This window comes from Leucopleurus acutus, assembly GCF_964270905.1.
Source record: "Leucopleurus acutus genome assembly, chromosome: 16".
Lineage (NCBI taxonomy): Eukaryota > Metazoa > Chordata > Mammalia > Artiodactyla > Delphinidae > Leucopleurus > Leucopleurus acutus.
In genome coordinates, this window is record NC_139158.1 from 86,784,263 (window position 1) to 86,806,927 (window position 22,665).

Sequence of the window (22,665 nt, forward strand, 5' to 3'; positions counted from 1 at the left end):
CTCAGTTCCAAACACTACAGTTTATTACACAGAAAGTAATGACTCTCAATATGAAAATGAGGGCATTGAAGCAATCTAATATCCAGCAAGTATTTCATTTATGGACACAAGTACCTTTAAAGGAGATCTCTGGAAAATTTCTAGCAAAAAGGTTTAAAACAGGACTGCATTGTGCAATACAGTTCTATGCAGCTAGAAATCATTACAAGGGGAAGCGACAGACAAATGAAATAAAATGTCTTACTTACAGTTAAGAACAATTTAACTTGTTCTAGTTGCTAAGGGGGCATATTTAAAATGTAAATAAAATAAGTAAAAAGCAATGTACCTTCTAAGACTAAAGAAATTACAAAGGGTGTTAATTTTTCAAGTTATCATGTTAAGAAAACATGATGGAATCAGACAGATAATTGAAAAATTACTTACTAATTGTCAAGATGTCTTCATCCCCAAATGGTCTAAGAGGACGTTAATCGGTAAGCATTTTGTTTTAGATAAATATTTTTACAAAATGTGCTTTCAAAGTCCCCATTGGAGTCCCATCAGCTGAATCATGTCCCTTTAGAGTTAGACTATCAGAGCTGAGTTCCAGGGTCCTAGGAAATGTTTATGGGTCACGAAGGAAGAGCCGTTTGCTTCCCAGACATCAGTGCTCACATCCAGTCAGTCACTTGATCTCCATAGCTGGGCTACTCTGTACTCTCCTGTGTGGGACACGTCACCAAGGAGTCTGGTCTGGTCAACTTTAGCCTTCTGCCAGTTTTACCGCAAAATACACTCTCAAATTCCTAAAGTTGAGAAATTACCATTAACGTACAATATACACAGACATGAAAACTGTTATCTTCAAAAACACAAAGGGTTGAAATTAAGAGCTAAACTACCTCAAAATATATAGTTAAGGTGTCACTCACAAACGTATGTCACATCCTGTAAGGGGATACAGATGATAAAAATGGGGATTCAAACACTTGTCTCAAATAGTTACCTTTACGTGTATTTTTATTTAGTTTTCCAATAGATTCTCAAAATGCCTGACCATATTGTAAACCCTTCTGATATTTTTTTAGAAGCAGCCATATTTTTTTGTTATTTTCACTGTGGTAACACAGACGTAAACTTTACCATTTTACCCATTTGTAAGTTTGCAATTCAGTGGCATTAAGTATGTTCACACTCTTGTGCAACCATCACCACCATCCATTTCCAGAACTTTCCACCACCCCACACAGACACTCTGTACCGTGACATACCCCTCCTGCCATGGGCATTTGCTGTCCCCTGCCCCTGCCCCACTGACTGCTCAGTGTTAGGCGTGGCAACGGGGCCAGCCCAAGAGCTAACTCCCCAACACCCTGCCGGCCGCGGGTCAAGTTCATGACACTACGCCTCCAGACACTTTGTGAAAGGCCTCCATTTTAATGGCTGAGTCAGTCTCAAGCTCACAAAAAGAGAAGGCAGGTGCACGCAAACCACCCGAAGCTCATCGGCCTCCAGGAAACAAAAGACACGGGTCTGCAAGATGCAGAAGGTGGGATGTCCTGCAGGACGCAGTAGTCACGTTACTGAGCCCAGCGTGGGTCCGCTCGCCCACGTGCAGCATTACATGTCATGATTAGTTATACTCCGTGACAACTTCAGCAGAGAAGTTTTTTCCATATAGTGTTTTTTGTGTCATTTAATATACTACATAATCTTCATTAGTTTAATATTTCTCTCTGAGATGCCTCAGGAGCCCTTTGGAAAACTCAAAGTCAGCTAGAGAAAGAAACTTACAACTGTTGTCAAAAGCAGCTCAATATTCCAGGAAAACTTTGCTGTCTTAACAGAGAGAGAAAACCACTTCCCATCTGCACCAGCTTACTTTTAATAGCGAAGTTCATTTAGTTAATGAAATTCAATCTAATATGAGCCAGTCTTGACCCCATGCAAAACTCTTTCCTTAAGGTTCCTTTTCCACAAACCTCCCATCACTTTCTGTATCCGTATTAGTTTGTCCCTTATTTTTTCCCTAGCCAGAAACAACCAGCTCTGGGACAAAATTATTCTCCCTTTTTCCCTTTAACAAAGATATTTCCATTCTTTTTTGGCTACACCACACGACATGCGGGATCTTAGTTCCCTGACCAGGGATCAAACCCTTGCCCCCTGCAGTGGAAGCGCAGAGTCTTAACCACTGGACCGCTGGGGAAGCACCTAGCCCACTTTCTTTACACATTGAAATTCTTCCCTTATTACTTTTAGTAACTTAATTACATATGTATTACAATTTTTAATCCTTAAAAACTTTAATCTCTATTGAAAACCAAGAAGCAAGTAATTGAACTGTTCTTTATATCAGCATGTTTTGATTGGCAAACTTATGAGCACATTCTATGACCTCTAGAAGCACACATTTTCCTATAGTACAATTTTTCTCTTTAATGTGGTGCAAGACATGTATCTAATAAGCCCAAACATCTTTAGTTTTTTTCTCTCTCATAAGAAGACAAGATAAACTTAGACTTCTCAAGCAATCAATGTTCCAGTATTTTACCTGAATGAAAAATGACTTAGACCTTTAATGAATTTCCGTCATATAACTTAATTTAGCAAAACTAAAGTTTCAAGTTACCAAAAATCCGGAAAAACTAATACACGACTATTCCTAAAGAGTTCACCTGAAAGCTTTTATCCCGTTTATCTCTCTTTTATTACTTATGACAATATTATATAAAGACATCCATCCATCCAGAGATCTCATAGCTTATATTTCAATAAAAAACTTATTAGTTTATAAATTTGATCCCATTTTCCCTCTCTATTGTAAAACAGCCCTAACTGCATAATAGTAGCATAATTTAAGGATCCATTAACAGGCCACTTTTTTCCTGAATCTATGGAGTATTATGGCCAGGCCATGTTACAAAGGAAAATCATTTTTTTACATTTTATTTGTTTGTGACTGAAAGTGGTCCAGTTCTGGAGAATGCACCCCAAGGGTCTGCATTCAGGAAATAAGCTTGAGTTTCCCATACCAGCACACTTACACACAAGACAAATGCGCGTGCACGCGCACACACACACACACACACACGCATGAAGAACAAAATCTAATTCCTGCAGGACAAAAACAAAGAGTGAAGTCCAACAATTCCCTCAAGTTCCCAAATGAGGGTTCCTGTTTTAATAACAAACAAAATGCAAATGAAAAGATAGGAAATCATGACCTCACGTGTCATGGCAACTCACCCAGCAAACGTAAAACTTTATAACAGTTGGAACAAGTTAAATTTACCTACTTGAGTTTAAAAAGGCTCTTTCCCCTTTTTTCCTTTTGATGTGAAGTTCTACTAATTAACCCAGGCTGAAGTCTCAGGCAATGTGGGTTGTGTTTGCATTTCAAAGACATGGTAAGAGTTATGGCTTCAAGCTTTCTCCTAGAAATATTTTTGTTCTCTGAGGGTCAGAATTCTGAGAAAATATTTAAGCCAGCTTTCTCAAACTGCATAGGCAAAAAAGAACCAGGTTTGGAATTTCAAAAGAGTTTCATCTTAACCAATTTTCTCCAGAGTCCGAAGAAAGTTGTGGCCATGTGGTGTCAGAAAAAACATTTTTCTTTTTATAGGAGCATAGCTGAACATTTACCAGTTTAGTAAAATACACCCTAGACTACAAGATGGAACAGAGCTCTGATCACTCATTTCTTAATTATTCATGGCCGCTGTTGTCAACTGTCAAGCAAACAAACGGATGCAATGGAAAACAGTCCCTCAGGGTCGAAGTTCCCTAGTCCCGAAAAGGGAAACTCCCAACCAATGCCCCATCAGAGACAAAGCCAAATCACCAGGCTTCCCTGGTGGTTAAGAATCCGCCTGCCAATACAAGGGACACGGGTTCGAGCCCTGGTCTGGGAAGATCCCACAGGCCGCGGAGCAGCTAAGCCCATGTGCCACAACTACTAAGCCTGCGCTCTAGAGCCCGCGAGCCACAACTACTGAGCCCACGTGCCTAAAGCCCGAGCTCCTCAACAAGAGAAGCCACTGCAACGAGAAGCTCGCGCACCACAACGAAGAGCAGCCCCCGCTCGCCGCAACTAGAGAAAGCCACGTGCAGCAACGAAGACCCAATGCAGCCAAAAATAAATAAATAAATTGGTTTAAAAAAAAAAAAAAAGCCAAATGACCAAGCCTTAGTCCAAAAGGGAAAATCCCAACCAATATTCTGCTATAGAAGTCAATGTGATAGGGAAGAATACTCTGGTGTCACCACATGTGAGTTCCACTACTTACCAAAGACATCTCAACCTGCCAGTGCAAGTGCCTTGTTTCTTTTATCACAAAAATCAAAAGCGCTGTGGGCTGAGGATGGCTGGTTGGCGGCAAGGTATTGGGGCTGCCCCTGAGACAAAGGTGCTCAGACAGCTGCTGAACAGGACCCACCTCAATCACCAACACTGTCACTAAACCAGATTGGGTCCACTCGCCCACACACAGTAAAGACAATCTACTGACGCCAGGTTGTGGTGAAGGAGAGTGCAACGTTTATTGCAGGCACCAAACAAGGAGTTCAGATCTTTTGAGCGTTAACACCGATTACTAGACAAGTCTAAGTTCACCTCCTGTCTTCTTATGAGAGAGAAAAACAACTAGAGATGTTTGAGTTTATTAGATACACGTCTTGTACTACATTAAAGAGAAAAACTGTGCTATAGGAAAATGTATGTTTTTAGAGGTGTGCTCGTAAGTTTGCCAATCAAAACATGGTGATATAAAGAAAAGTCCAATTACTCGCTTCTTGGTTTTCAGTAAAGATTAAAGTTTTTAAGGGTTAAAAATTGTAATACATGTGTAATTAAACTACTAAAAGTAATAAGGGAAGCATTTCAGTGTGAACAGAAAGTAGGATATACATTGTCAGTGAGAGAAGGTATAAAGAATGGAAATATCTTTCTTAAGGGAAAAAAGGGAGAATAATTTCGTCCCAGGGCTGGTTGTTTCTGGATAGGGAAAAAATAATGGACAAACTAATATAGATACAGAAAGTGATGAAAGGTTTGTAGAAAAGGAACTTTAAGGAAAGAGTTTTGCATGGGGTCAAGATTGGCTCATGTTAGATTGAATTTCATTAACTAAATGAACTTCGCTATTAAAAGTAAGCTGGTGCAGATGGGAAGTGGTTTTCTCTCTCTGTTAAGACAGCAAAGTTTTCCTGGAATATTGAGCTGCTTTTGACAACAGTTGTAAGTTTCTTTCTCTAGCTGACTTTGAGTTTTCCAAAGGGCTCCTGAGGCATCTCAGAGAGAAATATTAAACTAATGAAGATTATGTAGTATATTAAATGACACAAAAAACATTATATGGAAAAAACTTCTCTGCTGAAGTTGTCACGGAGTATAACTAATCATGACGTGTAATACTGTGCGTGGGCGAGCGGACCCAAGTTCAGTTCAGTAACAATTTTTGGCATCTCAGATGGGCTGGAAATCCCATCTGGGTCACCAAAAATTGTTACTGAACTGAATTTGGGTCCGCTCGCCCGCGCACAGTAAGGCCAATCTACTGACACTGGGTTGCAGTGAAAGAAAGTGCAGCATTTATTGCGGGTGCCAAACAAGAAGTTCAGGTCTTTTGAGCATTAGCTGCCCAGACTCCTTGTTTGGCACCTGCAGTAAACGCTGCACTTGTTTTCACCGCAACTGGTGTCAGCAAATTGGCTTTACTGTGTGCAGGCAAGTGGACCCAAATTCGGTTCAGTAACATTCAGCCTCATCAATAAACAAACAGCAAGGAAAATAGGAAAGGGGAGCCATAACGGATTAAAAGGTGCATAAGAGCTATGAACCAAATGCAGTGTTTGGATACCGATTTAAGTAAGTCGACAGTAAAAAGACAGTTGTGAGCCAATCAGAGAAATCTGGACAGGGAGGGAGATTAAGGAAGCTGATGGTGACATGGTTGTGCTTTTAAACAGCCCTTTTCTTTTTAGAGATACATTTGTGAATGAAAATGATATGACAATTGGTAATGCTTTAAAATAATTCAGTGACAGTGGGAGGATGGGGATGTATAGGTGAAACAAAGTTATGCCTGAAGCTGAGTTATTGGACATGGGCGTTCATTATTCTAGTCTCTCCGTTTTTGTGCGTGTACACATTTCTGTAAGTTTTTTTTTTTAAAGCATAGCATTCTTACACAATTAAGTCTAAATGTTTTTATTGTGGTAAAATATATATAACATAAAATTTGCCATTTTTTACCATTTGTAAGTGTACAATTCAGTGGCTTAAGTACATTCACAACGTTGTGTAAACATCACCGTTATCTATTTGCAGCACTTTCTCATCTCCCCAAACTGAACCTCTGTCCCTGTTAAACATGTACCCTCCATCCATCCACCTCCCCCAGTCTCTGGCACCCGTCATTCTACTTTTTGACTTTATGAATCTGATGACTCTAGGTACTTCATGTAAGTGGAATCATACAGTACTTGTCTTTTTGTGTCTGCCTTTTCCCGGTCAGCATCCTGTTTTGGAGGTCCATCCATATTGTGAGGCATGTGTCAGAACTTCATTCCTTTTCATGACTGAATAGTAATCCATTGGCTGTACAGACATTCTGCTTATCCATTCGTCTGTTGATTGGATTGTTTCCACCACTTGGATTGTTTCCACCTTTTGGTGACTGTGAATAATGCGGCTATGGACACTGGTATACAAATATCTGTTTAAGTCCCTGCTTTCTATTCTTTTGGGTAACTGTTTAACTTTTTTTTGTGTGGTACCTGGGCCTCTCACTGTTGTGGCCTCTCCCGTTGCAAAGCATAGGCTCCGGACATGCAGCCTCAGCAGCCATGGCTCACGGGCCCAGCTGCTCCGCGGCATGTGGGATCTTCCCGGACCGGGGCACGAACCAGTGTCCCCTGCATCGGCAGGCGGACTCCCAACCACTGCGCCACCAGGGAAGCCCCTATGTTTAACTTTTTGAGGAACCACCAGCTGCACCATTTTACATTCCCACCAGCAATCCCAAGGGTTGCAATTTCTCCACATCCTCAGCAACACTTATTTTGTTTTGTAATAGCCACAGCTAATGGGTGTGAACTGGTATCTCACATCCATTAAAGTGCTTTTGATTTGCATTTCCCTGATCATTAGTGATGTTGAGCATCTTTTCATGTGCTTATTGGCCATTTGCTTATCTTCTGTGGAGAAACATCTATTCAAGTCCTTTGCCCATTTTTGAATTGTGCTGTCTCTTTGTTGCTGGACTATAATAGGTTTCTATTTAATTTGTGTCCAGGAAGGGAAGTATAAGCGCTCTCTCTGCTGCCACTGCTCTGACTTTTGAGTCATCTGCAACGGCTGGAGCCCTCCACCTGTCCACACGCTACGTGGCATCCCAGCCACGGCCATCTGCCATTTGCAACAACTGTCTATGCTCAGAAGCTATATCTGCACAGAAATACATTCTAATTTCCTTCCCAAAATTTAAAAGGTTTTCAACGGGTCTTAATGCAATGTAAGATGAACCATGGTTTGATATATTGGTTTCTATATTCTGACACCCAAAGCCCAACTATAAAATATTTGCCTATATTTGAGAAGGCAGAGTTTACCTTTGAGAATACCTAAGTAGAAGCCAGAAGGAAGAGAATAATCACCTCTCAGATGCAAGGAAGCATTTCAAGAGATTTTTCCAAACAATCATCATAAAATGAGGAGCCCCGGGCACCCGTCTTTATTTTGAATAGTTCTGCCAGCAGTGGGGTTAAGGTGTATCTCAATCTAGACTCTCACGAGGTCCCTGGGACTCAGTTCACGGGAACTTGGGGTGACCCTGAAAGAGGGAGACAAGTGGACACCTCCCACCCTTGACTGCGTCAAAGGTAAGCTAGTAATTGTTACTCTGCTCTCTCAATTAGCGTCTATTCCAACGAAACTTAAGTGAAATAGCTGAGTTTTAAGGGATTTTTACAACTCATCAGACACCTTGAGATGACGTCTGGTCAAAGTTGGATATTCACATTAAATCTGTAAATAGGAGAAGGCCAATGATAAAAACTATTTTTAGTGGGAAAAAGAAAGATTGTTCCAATTACATGTCGAGAAATTATACCAGGAAGTTAGGAAGAGGAAGAAAACGGGTGTCGTCTGTACAGAGAGATGAGAGAATTAAAGGAAAAGGGTTAATGAAACCAAGAGGGGTGACAGACCTCAGGGCCCAGGTGGGAGGGTGTGCCCCCGACACTTAGCCACGCTGAGAGCCCCACAGAGATGGGACGAGGCCTGTCACGGTGGGAGACGCCACGGGGGCTCTGAGAACAACAGGTCTGACAGACAAGAGAGGACAGGAAAGGCCTGAACCACAATTCGTAACCTCAACCTAATAAACATACAGAATTCGCCGAACCGAGAATGCACGTCCTTTCCAAACAAACACAGAATTTTAAAAAATTGACCACAAAAGAGGTCACAATGGAAAAGCCTCAACACGTTTTTAAAACTGCCATCTGCACTGATCAGAACGTGAGAAATAAATGTGAGAAACAGATAAAATGCTGTGTCTTCTCTACAAAACAGAAACAGACTCGCAGACAGAGAACAGACTGGTGGGTGCCAAGGGGGTGGGGGTGGGGCATTGATGGAGTGGGAGCTTGGGGTTAGCAGATGCAAACTATTATATACAGGATGGACACACAAGGTCCTAACCCTATAGAGCGTTACAGCTCCCTGTACAGCACAGGGAACCATGCTCAGTATCCCGTGATAAACCATAATGGAAAAGAATATGAAAAAGAATGTATGTATATATACACGTGTGTGTGTATATATATATATATACACACACACACACACAACTGAGTCACTTGGCTCTACACCAGAAACTAACACAACAGTGTAAATCAACTACACTGCAATAAAATAAATTTAAAATACGAAGGACAGAATTCCTACTGCACAGGAAAGGGAGAAGTAACAGTACAGCTGCACCTGATAACTGGGGCTGGTGCGCAAGGACACGTGGGTGCGGGCCGGGCCCCAGCCCAACTTCAGGTGGAGGAGGGAAGACAAAGCAGGGGGGCAGCGCCACCGTCCTGCCCAACGACTGTGATGGTGACAGGACAGAGGAGAGGGAAGCACAGGGTGACAGACTGCCCCGCAGCCCCAGAGCCTGGCTAGGGTTCAAGGTCACGACCCCAAAATGTCACCTCACAACACCAGCGATCCTGGATTGGGGCTGGACCGGGGAAGATGGTGTAGAGGATGTTATCGGGACAAGAGGCAAAATTTGAATTAGTAAGAGTATCACACCAATGTTAAGTGTCCTGATTTTGGCCATTGTGTTCTGGTTATGTAAGATAATGTAATATTCGTTAAAATCACAGATTGAAGTGTTTGGGTATCAAGGCACATAGTGCCCACAGTTTACCATCAAATGGTTTAGACTGCAAGAGACAGAAGAAATGGGGCAAAATGTGAACAACTAGGGGTTCTGGGTAAACCTGGGTGGGCACACAAGGAGCTCTTAGCACTCATCTTGGAATTTTCCTGCAAGTTTAAAATTATATAAAAATTTTTAATTACCATAAATAAATACAACGAATCATCTAAATGCAGGGTTCTACAGGCGCCTGTCTGGCCCGATCTCCTCAAAATCTCAGTGCCGTAATAGAAACTGTGGGGTAGGGAGGACTGCCATAGCTCAGAGACAGAAAAACGTCACTGAATGCAACACAGAAGCATGGCTGGGTGCTGGTTTGGAAAAAAATGCAGCCATAAAAGTCACCTTTAGAACATCTGGGGGACATGGGAATACGGACTGGGTAGTAGATGGTATAAGAGAATGACTATCGACCTTGTGAGGTGTGAAAACGGCACTGGCGTTACATGGGAGACACAGGCGTAAATATTTAGAGATGAAGGGTCATGATACATCATTGTCTTTGAAATTGTGCTGTGCGTGTGCACGTGTGTGTTAAACATGGTAAATGCTGACGGCTCAGACTAGGTGAGGGGAGGGCAGGTGTTCAGTGAACTCTGTGCTCATTAGAAAAATAAAACAAAGGGAACCACCTGCTTGCAGACTCGTTTACCTTCTCAACTTCTCCACCTGACGCCTCCTGGGCACTGAAAACCTAGCCCGTAGGACACAGAACGTGGATTCCGCCCCACCCCAACCTGCTTCTCCACACGTCTTCCCATCCCATCTTCCCATCTCCAGCCAGACACCCCACCGTGGACCCCAATTCCTCTGCCCAGCAGCCCTACATCCAGCACCGCGGGCCCTGGCCAGTCTCAGCAGAGCGGCTGCGGCCTCTGACCAGGGTCTGTGTCTCCACTCCTGCCCACCCCTAACCTCTCCACCTGGAGTCCAGTCTCCCTGCTGCGCAGCAGGCAGAGCCATCTTTGCAGCATGTCAACCAGACCCCACACCGGGATGGAGGTGGTCCATTCACCCTCAACCTGTTAGCCGCTTCCCTCCAGCCCACGGGGTCTCTGTCTTATTCAAGGTGCCCCCAGTGTCTCGGACAGAATCCTGGTTAGAGTCGGAACAGACCTGTGGGATGAGATGTGTACTGAAATAATTTAGGAAAATCACTGAAGACTTTCGTGTATCACATCTTTCAAAATGTTCATGCAAGTAAGAGGGGGAAAGTCACTGAGGAAACAGGAAGGACACAAGCGTTTAAGCTGCCTACATTCTAATTCCCCCCAAATTGCTACTGAGGTCACTTCGGCCTGTTTCTTCATGGGTCTTGTAATCCGACCCAGAAACAATCTACAAATTCAATGTAACTACATTTCAGAAATATTCAGGAAGCCTAATATACATAAAAATTAATGTCCGTAAGTTTTTAACCTATTTAATCTTTGAGTATAGACAGTGACAGTTAAGTTTTTTTATTGTTGTAAACACCTTCATCATATTTGAATGAAACATATAAATAATAATTTACCACTATTAGGTACACAGAGCCAACCATTAAATCATTTTTTTAAATATAAAAGCTTTATTTTATTACAATAAACCAAGTCTATCGCTAAAAAATAATGTTAAAGAGTAACCACATTATAAATAACCATAAATGGTCCAATCAGCACAAACTTGACGCAGGTATTGCTTTAAAAGGCAATTAAATATACAATGAAAATAAGGAACTTGAGGAAATTACGAAACACACAAGATGGAAATTCACGTGGGCACAGAAAAGGGAAACGGAGAAGACAAACTCTTAGCACTCAGCCCAAGGGACCTCATTCCAGGCAGCCTGGGGCGCTCGGCCGGCAGCTCCCCCAGGATCTAGATACGGAAGGCTCTTTTTCAAAATGTTCCACGTTTATAGTGCCAACCTCAGCTCGGTTCTCTAATCAGACCCGTGCTGCCGTCAACGGCAGCGACTACACGACAGCAGGGACCAGCAGCAAAACCAGGCCGCTCTTCTCTAAGGCCTCATCCCACGCGCCCTGATCCCCAGAGAAATGAGGCCGGTACCTGGACCCAAGGTCCCCCCAAGGCAGAGCACAGACGCCAATGCAGGGAATGTTCTCTCATCTGAACCCCCAAGGAGGGGGCAGGTGGGACCCTCACTCACACCCAGCATCCGCTCCCACCTGGAGGGCTTGCAGGGAATCAATGGCTCCTCGGCCCAGACAGACAGGGTCAAGGTCGAGCTGGCTGTCCTAAGGAACGGAGATGCTGGAGCCCCTGAGCCCCCACCCCGATCCCCCAGGCCGCAGTGTTTCTCTTCTCTGCCTTCTGAACATGTTTGAAATCCAGATTATTTATTTGACATTTAATTGCCTCTTTTTTTTTCCTATTTGTGCTTTATCCCTTTCACAACATCTTCTGAGGGGGAAAAAAAAATCATACCCTACAGGCAGGTCTCTGAAACCCCTTTAAGCCCCCAAACAATCCACTGCACAGAGCAGGGGCCTAACTGCCAGCTGACCACACATCCAGGCTGTGGCTAGCACCTTGATAAGTGACGAGCAGGGCATTATTCACACTGGACTCAGCATCGGACGTTTGGTTCCAGGAAACAAAGGACAGTTTGGGACATCTTAGAGAAAAAGGATAAATAACAACACTGATACATTTACAGGATTCTGAAAATATCCTGGCCTAGATACTAACCTTTTTGAAAGAATCCCCGTGTCTTTCTTGAATGTACTTCAGGAACGCTGTGGTCCACTGCAGCGTCGTCGCCTTGTCGGTCTCGGCGTTGCAGAACGGGACTAAAAGATTCAACTCATCACAACAAATGCGGATTCTGCGCCTACAGTCAAAACCCAAAGTGATCACATAGAGAAGCTGAAGCAGAACAAAGGAATAAAGCAGGCGTCTGTGTGTCCTGAGGAATCAGCTCGCGGCCTGGCCACCGAGAGCGTAGGAAGGGCAGGCCCTCACCTCGGGGCTCCCCTCTACAGCGGCCAGCCCACCCTCAGCTGCCCACTAAGCCCAGTCACGCTCCCTGGAAAGTTTCCCGTTTACTTCTCCTGGGCCAGGAGCAAGGACCAGGTCCAAGTCTCTAGACCAAGGATGGACCCAAACCCCCTGAAACTGGAAGCAAAATTGTGTGTGTGTTTCTTCTGGGCAGGACATTCTTTCACTCACCTGCCCCCCAGGTGCCAAGGAAGTCACAGAAGCTAGGATTCACAGCTTTGATTCTCCAAGGGGCCCCGGTTCATAAAGGACCACAGACCACCAGCCTGTGAATATCCCCAAATCCAGTCCTTTTAGGGATGACTTACATCCCACCTGGAGTCTTAGACCATTTTTAACTTTTACGTATTGCACTCAGGTAATACGGCCCTTGTTCCTACTTCCCCACCTGTACACTCAGAACTCTAGAGCAACTTTGTAAGGTAACAACAAGAGCAGGAATTCACTAGGTGCTCTGCAACTGCAGGCACTGGGCCAGACACTACATTTCAGCTTGTTTAATTCCTGTGTCCCATCTACGCAGTAGGTGATATCCCTATTTTAGAGAAGAGAGACTCAGGTGGAGAGGCAAAGAATGTGTAGGAAGTTGTTAAACTAGGAAATGGCAGAGTAAGAAGGAAAACTTTTACCGTCAACACGTAGTACGTATAAGGCTTTTTTTCAGATGGTAGGTATTCAGTAAATGTTTATTAAATAAATATAAACAATGCCCATTATAATTCGCGGTGAGCTCAGTGATGCCCACCGCTTGGCCTGTGTGTGCGGACACATCCTTAGCAAAGGTATCCAGCTGCCTGGCTTTACTGCATCCCTTTAGTAAATAAATCCCCACTGCCCAACACTGTAGGCTCAGAGACGAATATCTGTCTCACTCAATGCTCTATTTCCTGAGCCTAAAACAGAAACTGGCACAAAGCACCCAACAGATGACGAAGTTAGGGAATCATCCCGTACCCAGCTGTAACAGAAAACTTAACCACCTTTTGCTTCTCCACAGAGCAGCACAAATAAGATCCACAGATAAAACAACTTACGTAAGCTGCGCCTCCCTCCTTCTTCAATACCCTAAAGAGCCAAGCAAAACTGAGTGGGCCAGTGCGCAGGCGGCCCCCTCCCAGGAGGGCTGCCCCGGCCAGCACCTGGGAACTTAGATTTCGGGGGGGTTCCCACCACCGTTGGCCACTGGCTTATGCTAAACACCAGCTTTCCTTCTGGGCGTCTGGGACTTGGCCGCGTGCCAGGTAGGGAATGTCCCCCCCCCCCCCACGACCAGCCCCCAGTAGGATCCAGGGCCCTGAGTCTCTAAGGAGCTTTGCTGTCCGGGAACATGTCACCAGTGCTGGGGGGTGACAGGCATCCTGAGTGGCTCCACTGAGAGGTGTTCTGGGGAGCTGGCGCCTGGGGCCCCTAGACCTCTCCCCATGAGCCTCTGCCGACTTTGCTGGGTTCTTTGTCCAAAATAAATCAAAGCCATGAGTCCTCCTAATGAATCATCAGACCTGGGGGTGGTCTCGGGTACCCCCATCCGCCTAGCAAAGCAAGGTGACCACTGACTCTAGCCAGCTTTCCCTCCCTTGAACACAGAAATGGCTACACCATTGTTTTCCACAAAAAGGCGCCCGTCACCACCACCGACTGTCATCAGCTCGGCGTCTAAGACAACTGTACGCCACCGACGCCACGCATTACCTTCTGTCTCTTTCCATGCGGTTGTGCCTCTCCCTGCGCTGGGACCGGCCCCGCTGGGGCCCGCTCTGGGTCTGCTCCCCGAAGGTGGCCTGGGACAACTCCACCGACTGCCAGGCACCCTGCACTGCTGCGGAGCCTTCACCCACATTCTGGAGCTCTCCCAGGGCTCTTCGTTCTAGGTTTGTGTCCAGCTGACGTATCCTACTCCGACTCCTCTTGCTTATTGCTTGCTTACACAGCGCTTCTTCTTTGCAAAAGAAGGAAAAAGTGGTATTTTCATTTTTCTGTTCTTCTAAACTTACCCTCGTGAATGCTGAATATATTTTTTGGTATTTTCGATCCAAGATATAAACACCCCAGGTATTCTGTAATCAATACAGCTTACACAGCAATACAGTCAAAAGTTCCCCTTTTAAATCAACAGGCATTTTAACTGTCATCTATGAATAAAAAAACCAAGAAGTTGTTTGATTTTTCTGATATTCAGAATGGGGGAAAAAACACTTGAAATATTTTCTCCAAGAGATTTTCTTGATATGCAATTATCCTAATAGACAACTGATATTCTAACTGCAATGCTCAGAAGAGGACAAAACCTAAGTGGTTTAGGATTAAACATGCCCTCACCTTACAAGTGAGATTCCCCCCACAAAAGGAGTAATCACATCATAGCTTTGACCTGTGCTACAGAAATATGTCAAATTTCTATCAAAGTACAGCAGGCGTCTAATTAGTACCTGCGGTGATGTGCATTCCCGAGGTACCGTACAAAGACAAACCCTCTGCGGTGAAAGAACCCCTTAACACACATTTCAGAATGGTGAGAACTTTTCAAAAGACATAGAGAGGAATTCGCAAGTATTGGTAATACTCTTCAGCTGAGTAGTCAGTACAGGGACTATTTTAACATTAACCTTTCTACCTTACAAATGTTAACGTATACTTTCGCGAGCAATGTCATAAGAACAATGGAAAACTAATCACTGGCGTGGGAGAAAGAAGGAGAGCTGCATCCCTACCCTGTCTTTATCAGCTCTCGAAGAGCTGAGTGTAAGCTGTGTTATTGTTGGATAGCTCGAAAAAGAATGTTTTCCAGGAAAAACGGATTGACGGTTAACGCCAGGGGTAAGCAAAGTTTGCCTTCAGAAGTTTATTTCTAAAACTTTCTGTATCACCTTATGGCCTCTTGCTCCCAACTCAATCCTCTGCCCATCTGCAGATCGTCCTCTAAAGCTCTGAGCGGATTTCAGACTCCTGCCTCACTCATGAAGTATGAAATAAGAGAAAAAAAAAAAAAACCTGAAAGTGCTGTCAGTAACTTGAAGGTAACGAAAATGTACCTAAGTCTATCGTTTTTCTGTTTAAGGATGTTACTGTTAAGAAAAAGCAGCCCCTAAACTCAACGTTTCCAGGCTAAGTATAAACGTGATGTTCAAAATTCGCAAGGATGTTCAAAGTGAGGTGACTGGGCAGAGGGACGGAAGGATTCCTAAGATGCAAGCAGGCTTCCGAGATCGTTTCGTTTGTTTATAAACAACCTCTCTCCCCTCTCCCACCCATGGCCAAAAAAAAAAAGGGGGGGCAAAGACATCAGGCAGGAGGAGAAAGCAACTGCCAGCTTCTGTTTCATCGCTTACCTCCTACTTTAATCCAAACCTGCTCAGGCAAAGCTTTGTTTCTACTACCCAAAGTCTGTTTAGTGGATTCAATTTCTTGCTGATAGCAGAAAGAAAATGCTCTCGGCAATCCAATATCCTGATGCTTGGTAGCTTCAAGTACAGAACATGAGTTACTAGAACTCTGGAAAAAAATGAAGCAACAGGAACTTTATTAACAGGTGACAATCTCCTCTCTACGTACAAATAAAAGGCACTTTAATAGAAGTAACGTCAAAGCTATTCACATGAACTTGAAGAACTTTAGGTGCACTAAGGATTTTTAAATATCCCCGAACCACATAAATACTCTCGATTTAAAAAAATTATTGAGCTCAATGAAAGAAAAAAAAATCCTTGGGGCCTAACTAAAATACAATTTATCCATTTAATACAAAAGAGCAAAGCTTCGCAAATCATTTTCCCTACCTGTGTTTGTGAAAGATTAGAATTTCCACTAGCAGAGCAACTATTTGCAGTAAACAGAGGGTATGTAAATTGCAGAGCAGTGGCTGCAGCAGCAGTTTTATTTTTCACTAATGTTGTACATTTGTTTTGTTGCTGATGGAGAGGAACATTCATTAATTCGGATGGATGGCGAATAAGAGTTACCAAACTGCCAAGACAAAAGAAACCCAGAAACACATGAAGAGTATGTGGCAGGTAAGTTTCCTGAAACACCACAATCACTAACTATCACACTCTAAAGGCTAACATTTGATTTTCTAGATAGGAACTTGAATCTGTTACCATGAATGCCCCCCATCATGGAAACCTCTACAAACAATTATCAGCTAGTGTTGTAGGGGACAAGTTCAAGCTTTCTTCCTCACATTGGAAGGTGTGGCTGTGTGTCATCTTTTAGTTACACCTCCCTTCCCATCACACTTCTGACACCAATCTCTGTTTTTTTGGCCATCCTCCAAAATCTGACGACTATGGGCAAAATGGGGAAAACTACAGGGTGGGGACAGACAGGAAGCTGAGGAGACACCCTAGCAGACAGGCGACTCCTCTCCGATAGTTGTTGCTGCGAGATCACTTATGGGCTGGCAGTCTGGCTGAAGGATGAAGCTGCATTTTACACTCAAAACCTCACAACATGACGTCTTTCCTCCCAGGGGATGCATCTGTGCAAGATGAGGTCAGCCTCAACCTGAGTCAACAGAGGGGGAAGCAGAGGTCTCTCCTGACATTTAGGTGAGTGATTTGGGGACAAAACCTTTGTTCCTCAGGAACATGTGTGCACTTATCTCAACTCATCTCTCTTCCGCATGCAGACGCTGAGTGCACACTGCAAAGGTGATGCTGCAGGCTGTGTACTTAATATCTGCTTGCTGTGCTTCACAGACCACACAAACTTTCAGCTCAGCCTCCAGACCCACTGAGGTCTGCTCCCTGTTAAGATGCGAGCTGCAGTGAGGCCGCTGGCCTCTGCAGAGAACCCTGGTCTACATCCAGACCCAGGCTGGTGCTTCTCTGCACAGGACCCTGGTCTACACCCGGACCCAGGCTAGGGCCTCCCTGCAGAGGACCCTGGTTACACCCGGATCCAGGCTGGTGGCCTCTGCAGAGGACCCTGGTCTATACCCGGACCCAGCCTGGTGCTTCCCTGCACAGAACCCTGGTTTACACCCGGACCCAGGCTGGTGCCGCTCTGCAGAGGACCCTAGGTACACCCGGCCCGCTCCCTGGGGCATGCACCCACTTGTTGAGCGCCATGCCGGGCTCGGGGGGATCCGCGCCGCGCGGGGCTGGCGGGGACTCGGTTGGGATGCTGTTGAAGCGGTCCTCCAGGCGGACGCGCACGGCCGACTTGGCCCGCGCCTCGAGCGCGCCCTCCACGTTCTCCTTGCCGGCGCCGTCGGGCGCCTTGGGCCGGGGTGCGCCGGCGCCCGGGCCGTCGGCGCACGGCGTCTTCTCGGCGGCGGGGGGCGCGCCCGCCTCGCCCAGCAGCATCATGCGCAGCTCCTGGAAGTCAATGTGACCCAGGCACTGGTTGGCGCCCGCGAAGCCGCCATCGGCCAGCGCAGGCGGGCACAGCATCGGGTACACGGGCGGCGCGCCCCCCGCCGCCGCGCTCCCGGCCGCCGCGAAGCCCCCCGCCGCCGCGCCCGGCGCCGCCGCCGCCAGGAAGGCCGAGTTGAGGCGCGTCTCGAGCTCGCCGTCGGCCGCCGCCGCCTCCATGTGCGAGTAGAGGATGTGCTGCAGCTGCGTGTACTCGATCTCGGTCATCTCCACAAGGCTCAGGTCGGTGGTCGTGAAACTCAGCCCCGCCTCGCCCAGCGCCGCGTCCGCGCCCTCGGGGCCCGCCGGCCCGCCCGCCTGAGGCGGCTCCGGTTGCCCGGGGCCCGACATGCCGGCGCCAACGGCGTAGGGTGCGCGGGCAGGCCGGCGGGGCCAGGCCGGGCGGGCGGGGTCGCGGAAACCGCCGGCCGCAGCGCGCCTGCGCCGCCCGCCCGCAACGGCAGCCCCTCCCCGGCGCGGCCCTGCCCCCGCCCCGCGGCCCCGCCCCACGGCCCGGCCGCACCAACCGCCCGCCGCGCCTCCGCCGCGGCGCCCAGTCCCAAGCTACGCGCGCAGGTCTGGGGCGTGGGGTTCGGGCGGCGAGGCTGCGGCGCGCGGGGCCAGGCCGTCCAAGTCCAGTGCCTGAGGGGCCAGACCACCCGGGTCGAGTGTCCGCAGGGCCGGGCCGCCCGGATCCCAATGTCCAAGGGGCCAAACGCCCGAGTCCAGTGTCCGAGGGTCAGACACCTGGGTCGAGTGTCCGCGGGGCCTCCCAGGGCCTGGCCGGGTATCAGGGCGCATGCAAGAGGCGCCTCTCCAGGTAACGCTTCACCACGAGTCCACGTATCCACGGGGTGCCGCACGGTCCCCCCCTTCTCGGGACACGAGGCCTACAGTAAGCCCGAACAGTAGACAGGTGAGACAGCGGCCCCAAGTACAGGTGTGACAAGGCAGGCTGTACGTAGGTGAAAACTCAGTCAGATAAATAAATACACGTGGTGCACCGTTCCTCCTAGAACCGGCAGGGCTCGTGTAATCAATGCACTCGACAAACACTGGCCAGTGATGAGCTAGAATGCACATGCCATGTGGGTTCATCCTTTTAAAGTGTGCTCTTCAGTGGTAGTGTATTCACATCCTATCACCACAATCAATCAGTTTTCGAACATTTTCATCACCCCAAGGAATCCCATACCCATTAGCACTCCCTACCCACTAACCTTTCTGTCCCTATGGGTTTGCCAACCCTGGGTACGTCCTATAAATGGTATCATAGAATAGGTGGTCTTTAGAAGAATTATTTTTGCGGGCTCAAAATAATTACTGTACCCACCTCTCACCCTTACCCCCATCTCAACCAGGGGTTGTTTTCTGTATAGGAACCACGTGGTTTAAAGAAAGGCCTGTGATTTAGGCAGTTTTCTCCCATCAGGCTCTGAATTGCTCATTCTGTCAGAGCTCAGACATCTATGGAGTGCTATTCATTTCTTCTGCAGTATCTTTTCTTTGAACAATATAAGATCATCCTGCACTTCCCTGGAGGTCCAGTGGTTAAGACTCCGTGCTTCTGCTGCAGGGGGTGCAGGTTCAATCCCTGGTAGGGGAACAAAGATCCCACATGCCACGTGGCACAGCCAAAAAACTTTTAAAAAAAAGTAAAAAAAAAAATATATATATATATTTGCTTTTCTTTTTGTCCACTTAATATGTCCCCAGTAGGAAAATGATGGACCGCTTACTCAATAAAATGTATCAGGTGTGGGGGAAAAAACAAGAGCGCTTTTTCTCACACCTAACATAAAAATTAGTTTCAGATCATCAAAATACCTAAATTTAAAAAGAAAATTATATAACTACTAAATATATAGGATGATATCGATAAAATCTTTGAGAAGATTCTAAGCGTGACATCAACACAGACCATAATGTGCACAGGCTCGCCCTGGGGATCTTGTTTAAAAGCAGATTCTAATTCAGCAGGCCTAGGTGGGACCCGGAATGCCACCTTTCTAAGGAGCCCCCAGCTGACGTGTGTGCCGCTGATCAGTTGACCCCACTTGAGCAGCAAAATCACGGAGTATGGTGAAATTTACAGTGTTTAAAAAAGAAAATAAAATCAAGATTATATGCTTGGTTTTTCGCTTATTGGAAATAAAGACCATTGGCACCTACATTGTTTTTTGTGTTTCTTGATTTGGGCGGGTTCCTTGCAGATAACAGTTTTTGAGCCCTCTTTTATTTAGACATGAAACGTGAGAATGATCTGGCTTTAGTGGGATTTATTTTATAAATAAAATGTGAAGAAAATATAAAACGTGTTTTTTTCAAACTCTAAACGTGGCTTCAAGTGGTTCTGGTCTAGCCCTCCAGGGGTAGCCCTCCTCAGCTGAGGACCCTAGCTGAAGAGGCAGGCAGAGCCTGCCGGAGCAGGTCAGGGTGGGAGAAAGGCCCCACCTGGGCTCCCCTGAGCTAAGAAGTAAACATGCAAAAAAATAAATAAATGAATAAGTAAACAGCATCATGGACCGATGCGAAGGGCTGGCTTTCGAGAACAGGAGGAGCCGCTCTGTGGACAGGCCATCGTGCAGGGGGAGACCCCCGGTGGGTGGCAGAGTCAGTTGAGTGGCTCCGGACTAACGGCCGGAGACCCAAGCACAGCATCCACGTGAGCCTCAAGGAACGCGGGCGAGCATCGGACGTGACGCCGTTGTACAAATGTATGGATTCGGTGAAAGCAGCAGGGCTGGATAGCAAAATGCAGACATTACAGGAAAAGAAAACTACAGAGCAATACTGGACAGGAACAGATAGGCAGACATTCTTAACAAAAGCTTAGCAAATTGAATCCAACAAGATTTTTTAAAAAGAATAACTCATCGTAACCAAGTAGTGTTTTTTCCAGGGATGCAAGTTTTGTTTACATTTGAAAATCAACCAATGTAAATTACTATATTCATAGAGCAAAGTGAAAAGCCATACGATTACCTCAAAAATGCAAAAAAAAAAAAAAAAAGTGGCTGGCAAATCTAACATCCATTCCCAATCAAACTTCGGCAAACCAAGCATAGAGGGCAAGTTCCTCAACCTGATAAAGGGCGTGTATGAAATTACCACACTTCACATCATACTTAAATGGCAAAAGACGGAAGCTTTCCCTCTCGATGAGGAAAGAGGAAAGATGCCCACTGTCGCCACTTCTGTTCAGCATGTGCTGGAGGGTCTACTCGGCGTGACAGGGCGAGAGAAGGGAGCGTGCAGGTGGGAGGACGAGACGTGGAACTGTCTGCTTTCTCCCCAGGCAGTACGATGACCCAGGGAGAAAATCCTACAGGACCTACAAAAAAGCCAGTGAGTTCAGCGAGGTCGGAGAACACAACAACATACTAATACCAGTCACGTTCCTCTACCCTAGCGGTGGACATGCAGGCCCCGCAATTAGAGTACACTAGCGCCTACAATCACTCAGCACACACCGAGGTGTGAGTTTAACAGGATACGTGTAGGACATGCATGTTGAATAGCATACAGGGTGGTTTCACTGCCCTAAAAGTCCCCTGTGCTCTGCCTACCCATCCCTCTGCCCCTTTGCCCCCTGGCCGCTGCCCATCCTCTTACTGTCTCCATAGTTCTGCCTTTTCCAGAGTGTCATAGAGGTGGCTTCATACAGCCTTTTCTGATTGGCTTCTTTCGCTAGTTAAATGCATTTCAGGTTCCTCTGTGTCTTTTCATGGTTTGATAGCTCATTTCAGTTAGTGCTGAATAATATTCCATTGTCTGTGTGGGACACCGTTAATTATCCGTCACCTGCTGAAGGGCATCCTGGTTGCTTCCAAGTTTCAGCAACTATGAATACAGCTGCTGTAAACATCCGTGTGCAGGCTTTTGTGTGGACCTGAGTTTTCAGCTCCTTTGGGTGAGTACCAAGGAGTGTGCTCCTGGAGCGTATGGTAAGCGGATGCTTAGTTTTGTAAGAAATAAACCATCTTCCAAAGTGGCTGCGCCACATTCTGAATTCCCACTGGCGTGAGCGAGAGCTCCTGTCACCCCACATCCTCAGCCTCATCTGCTGTTGTCGGCGTTGCATGCTTTGGGCAGTCTAAGAGGTGTGCTTGACGGCCTTCTGAAGACTCAGTTACCGTGCCAGCTAGGTGGCAACCCCGCGCGGGGGAGGGCGGGGGCGATGTCTCCCGGGACACGGTCTGGGCTCCGCAACCCGCGTTGCTCTCGCTCCAGGATTGCTGGATCTGGAATCAAGGGGTGCGAATGGGGTGGCCCCTCTCCCTATTACCTCTCGTGATGCCCCGCAGAGTCTGTGCTTCCGGTTCTGTGACTCTCGGTTCTAGAGGGCTCAGTCCCGAGGGGAAGAGAGCTTCCTCGCGGGGACGCAGTGAGGCTTCCTGGGGCCGTCGGTGGAGGCTGTGGCCTGGCCACTTGGGACTCTTCAGGCCCAAAGCAGGGGTGGCAGAGCCCGACTCTCACGGGTGAGGAACTAGAGAACCCAGGTCCTCTTCGTCCTCCAAGCCGGTGGACGGCCACAGCGATGCCCTCGGGCCCGACGGCTGAGGCTCAGACCGGGCAGGAGCGAAGGTTTGGGTCACCCACCAGGCCACGAACCCCCAGCAGCTGCTCGAGGGCCCAGGGAGCGTGGACGGGGTCATGGAGGAGGGTCTTTGTCGGTACCAGCGCCGCGGCTGCCACCAGGAGTGACGGCTGTGACAGCCGCGCCTCGTCCTGCTTTTGATGGAAACGTGCCTGCGTGTTTATCCACCACACGCTTTTGTTTTCTCCTCCTTGCTCGTCCCTGATCGCGTAGGATGTGACGAGAATGGCCGGCCTTATTCCCATGGTCTGCAGGACCGGGAAGCCCTCCCAGAAGCGACGGGAGGTCC

The 22,665-nt window shown here is 46.9% G+C and overlaps 1 protein-coding gene across 1 annotated transcript; it reads right to left on the minus strand.

Annotated features, from left to right (window-relative positions):
- Nucleotides 1–667: 667 nt before the first annotated feature.
- On the minus strand, nucleotides 668–18,127 carry TCFL5 (transcription factor like 5; the record flags this gene model as incomplete). The annotated part of the gene is given in 7 exon segments (XM_082856497.1): nucleotides 668–698; nucleotides 700–788; nucleotides 12,117–12,258; nucleotides 14,115–14,361; nucleotides 15,752–15,914; nucleotides 16,199–16,385; nucleotides 17,478–18,127. Coding segments are annotated over 7 exon segments (1,509 nt in total).
- Nucleotides 18,128–22,665: the final 4,538 nt, after the last annotated feature.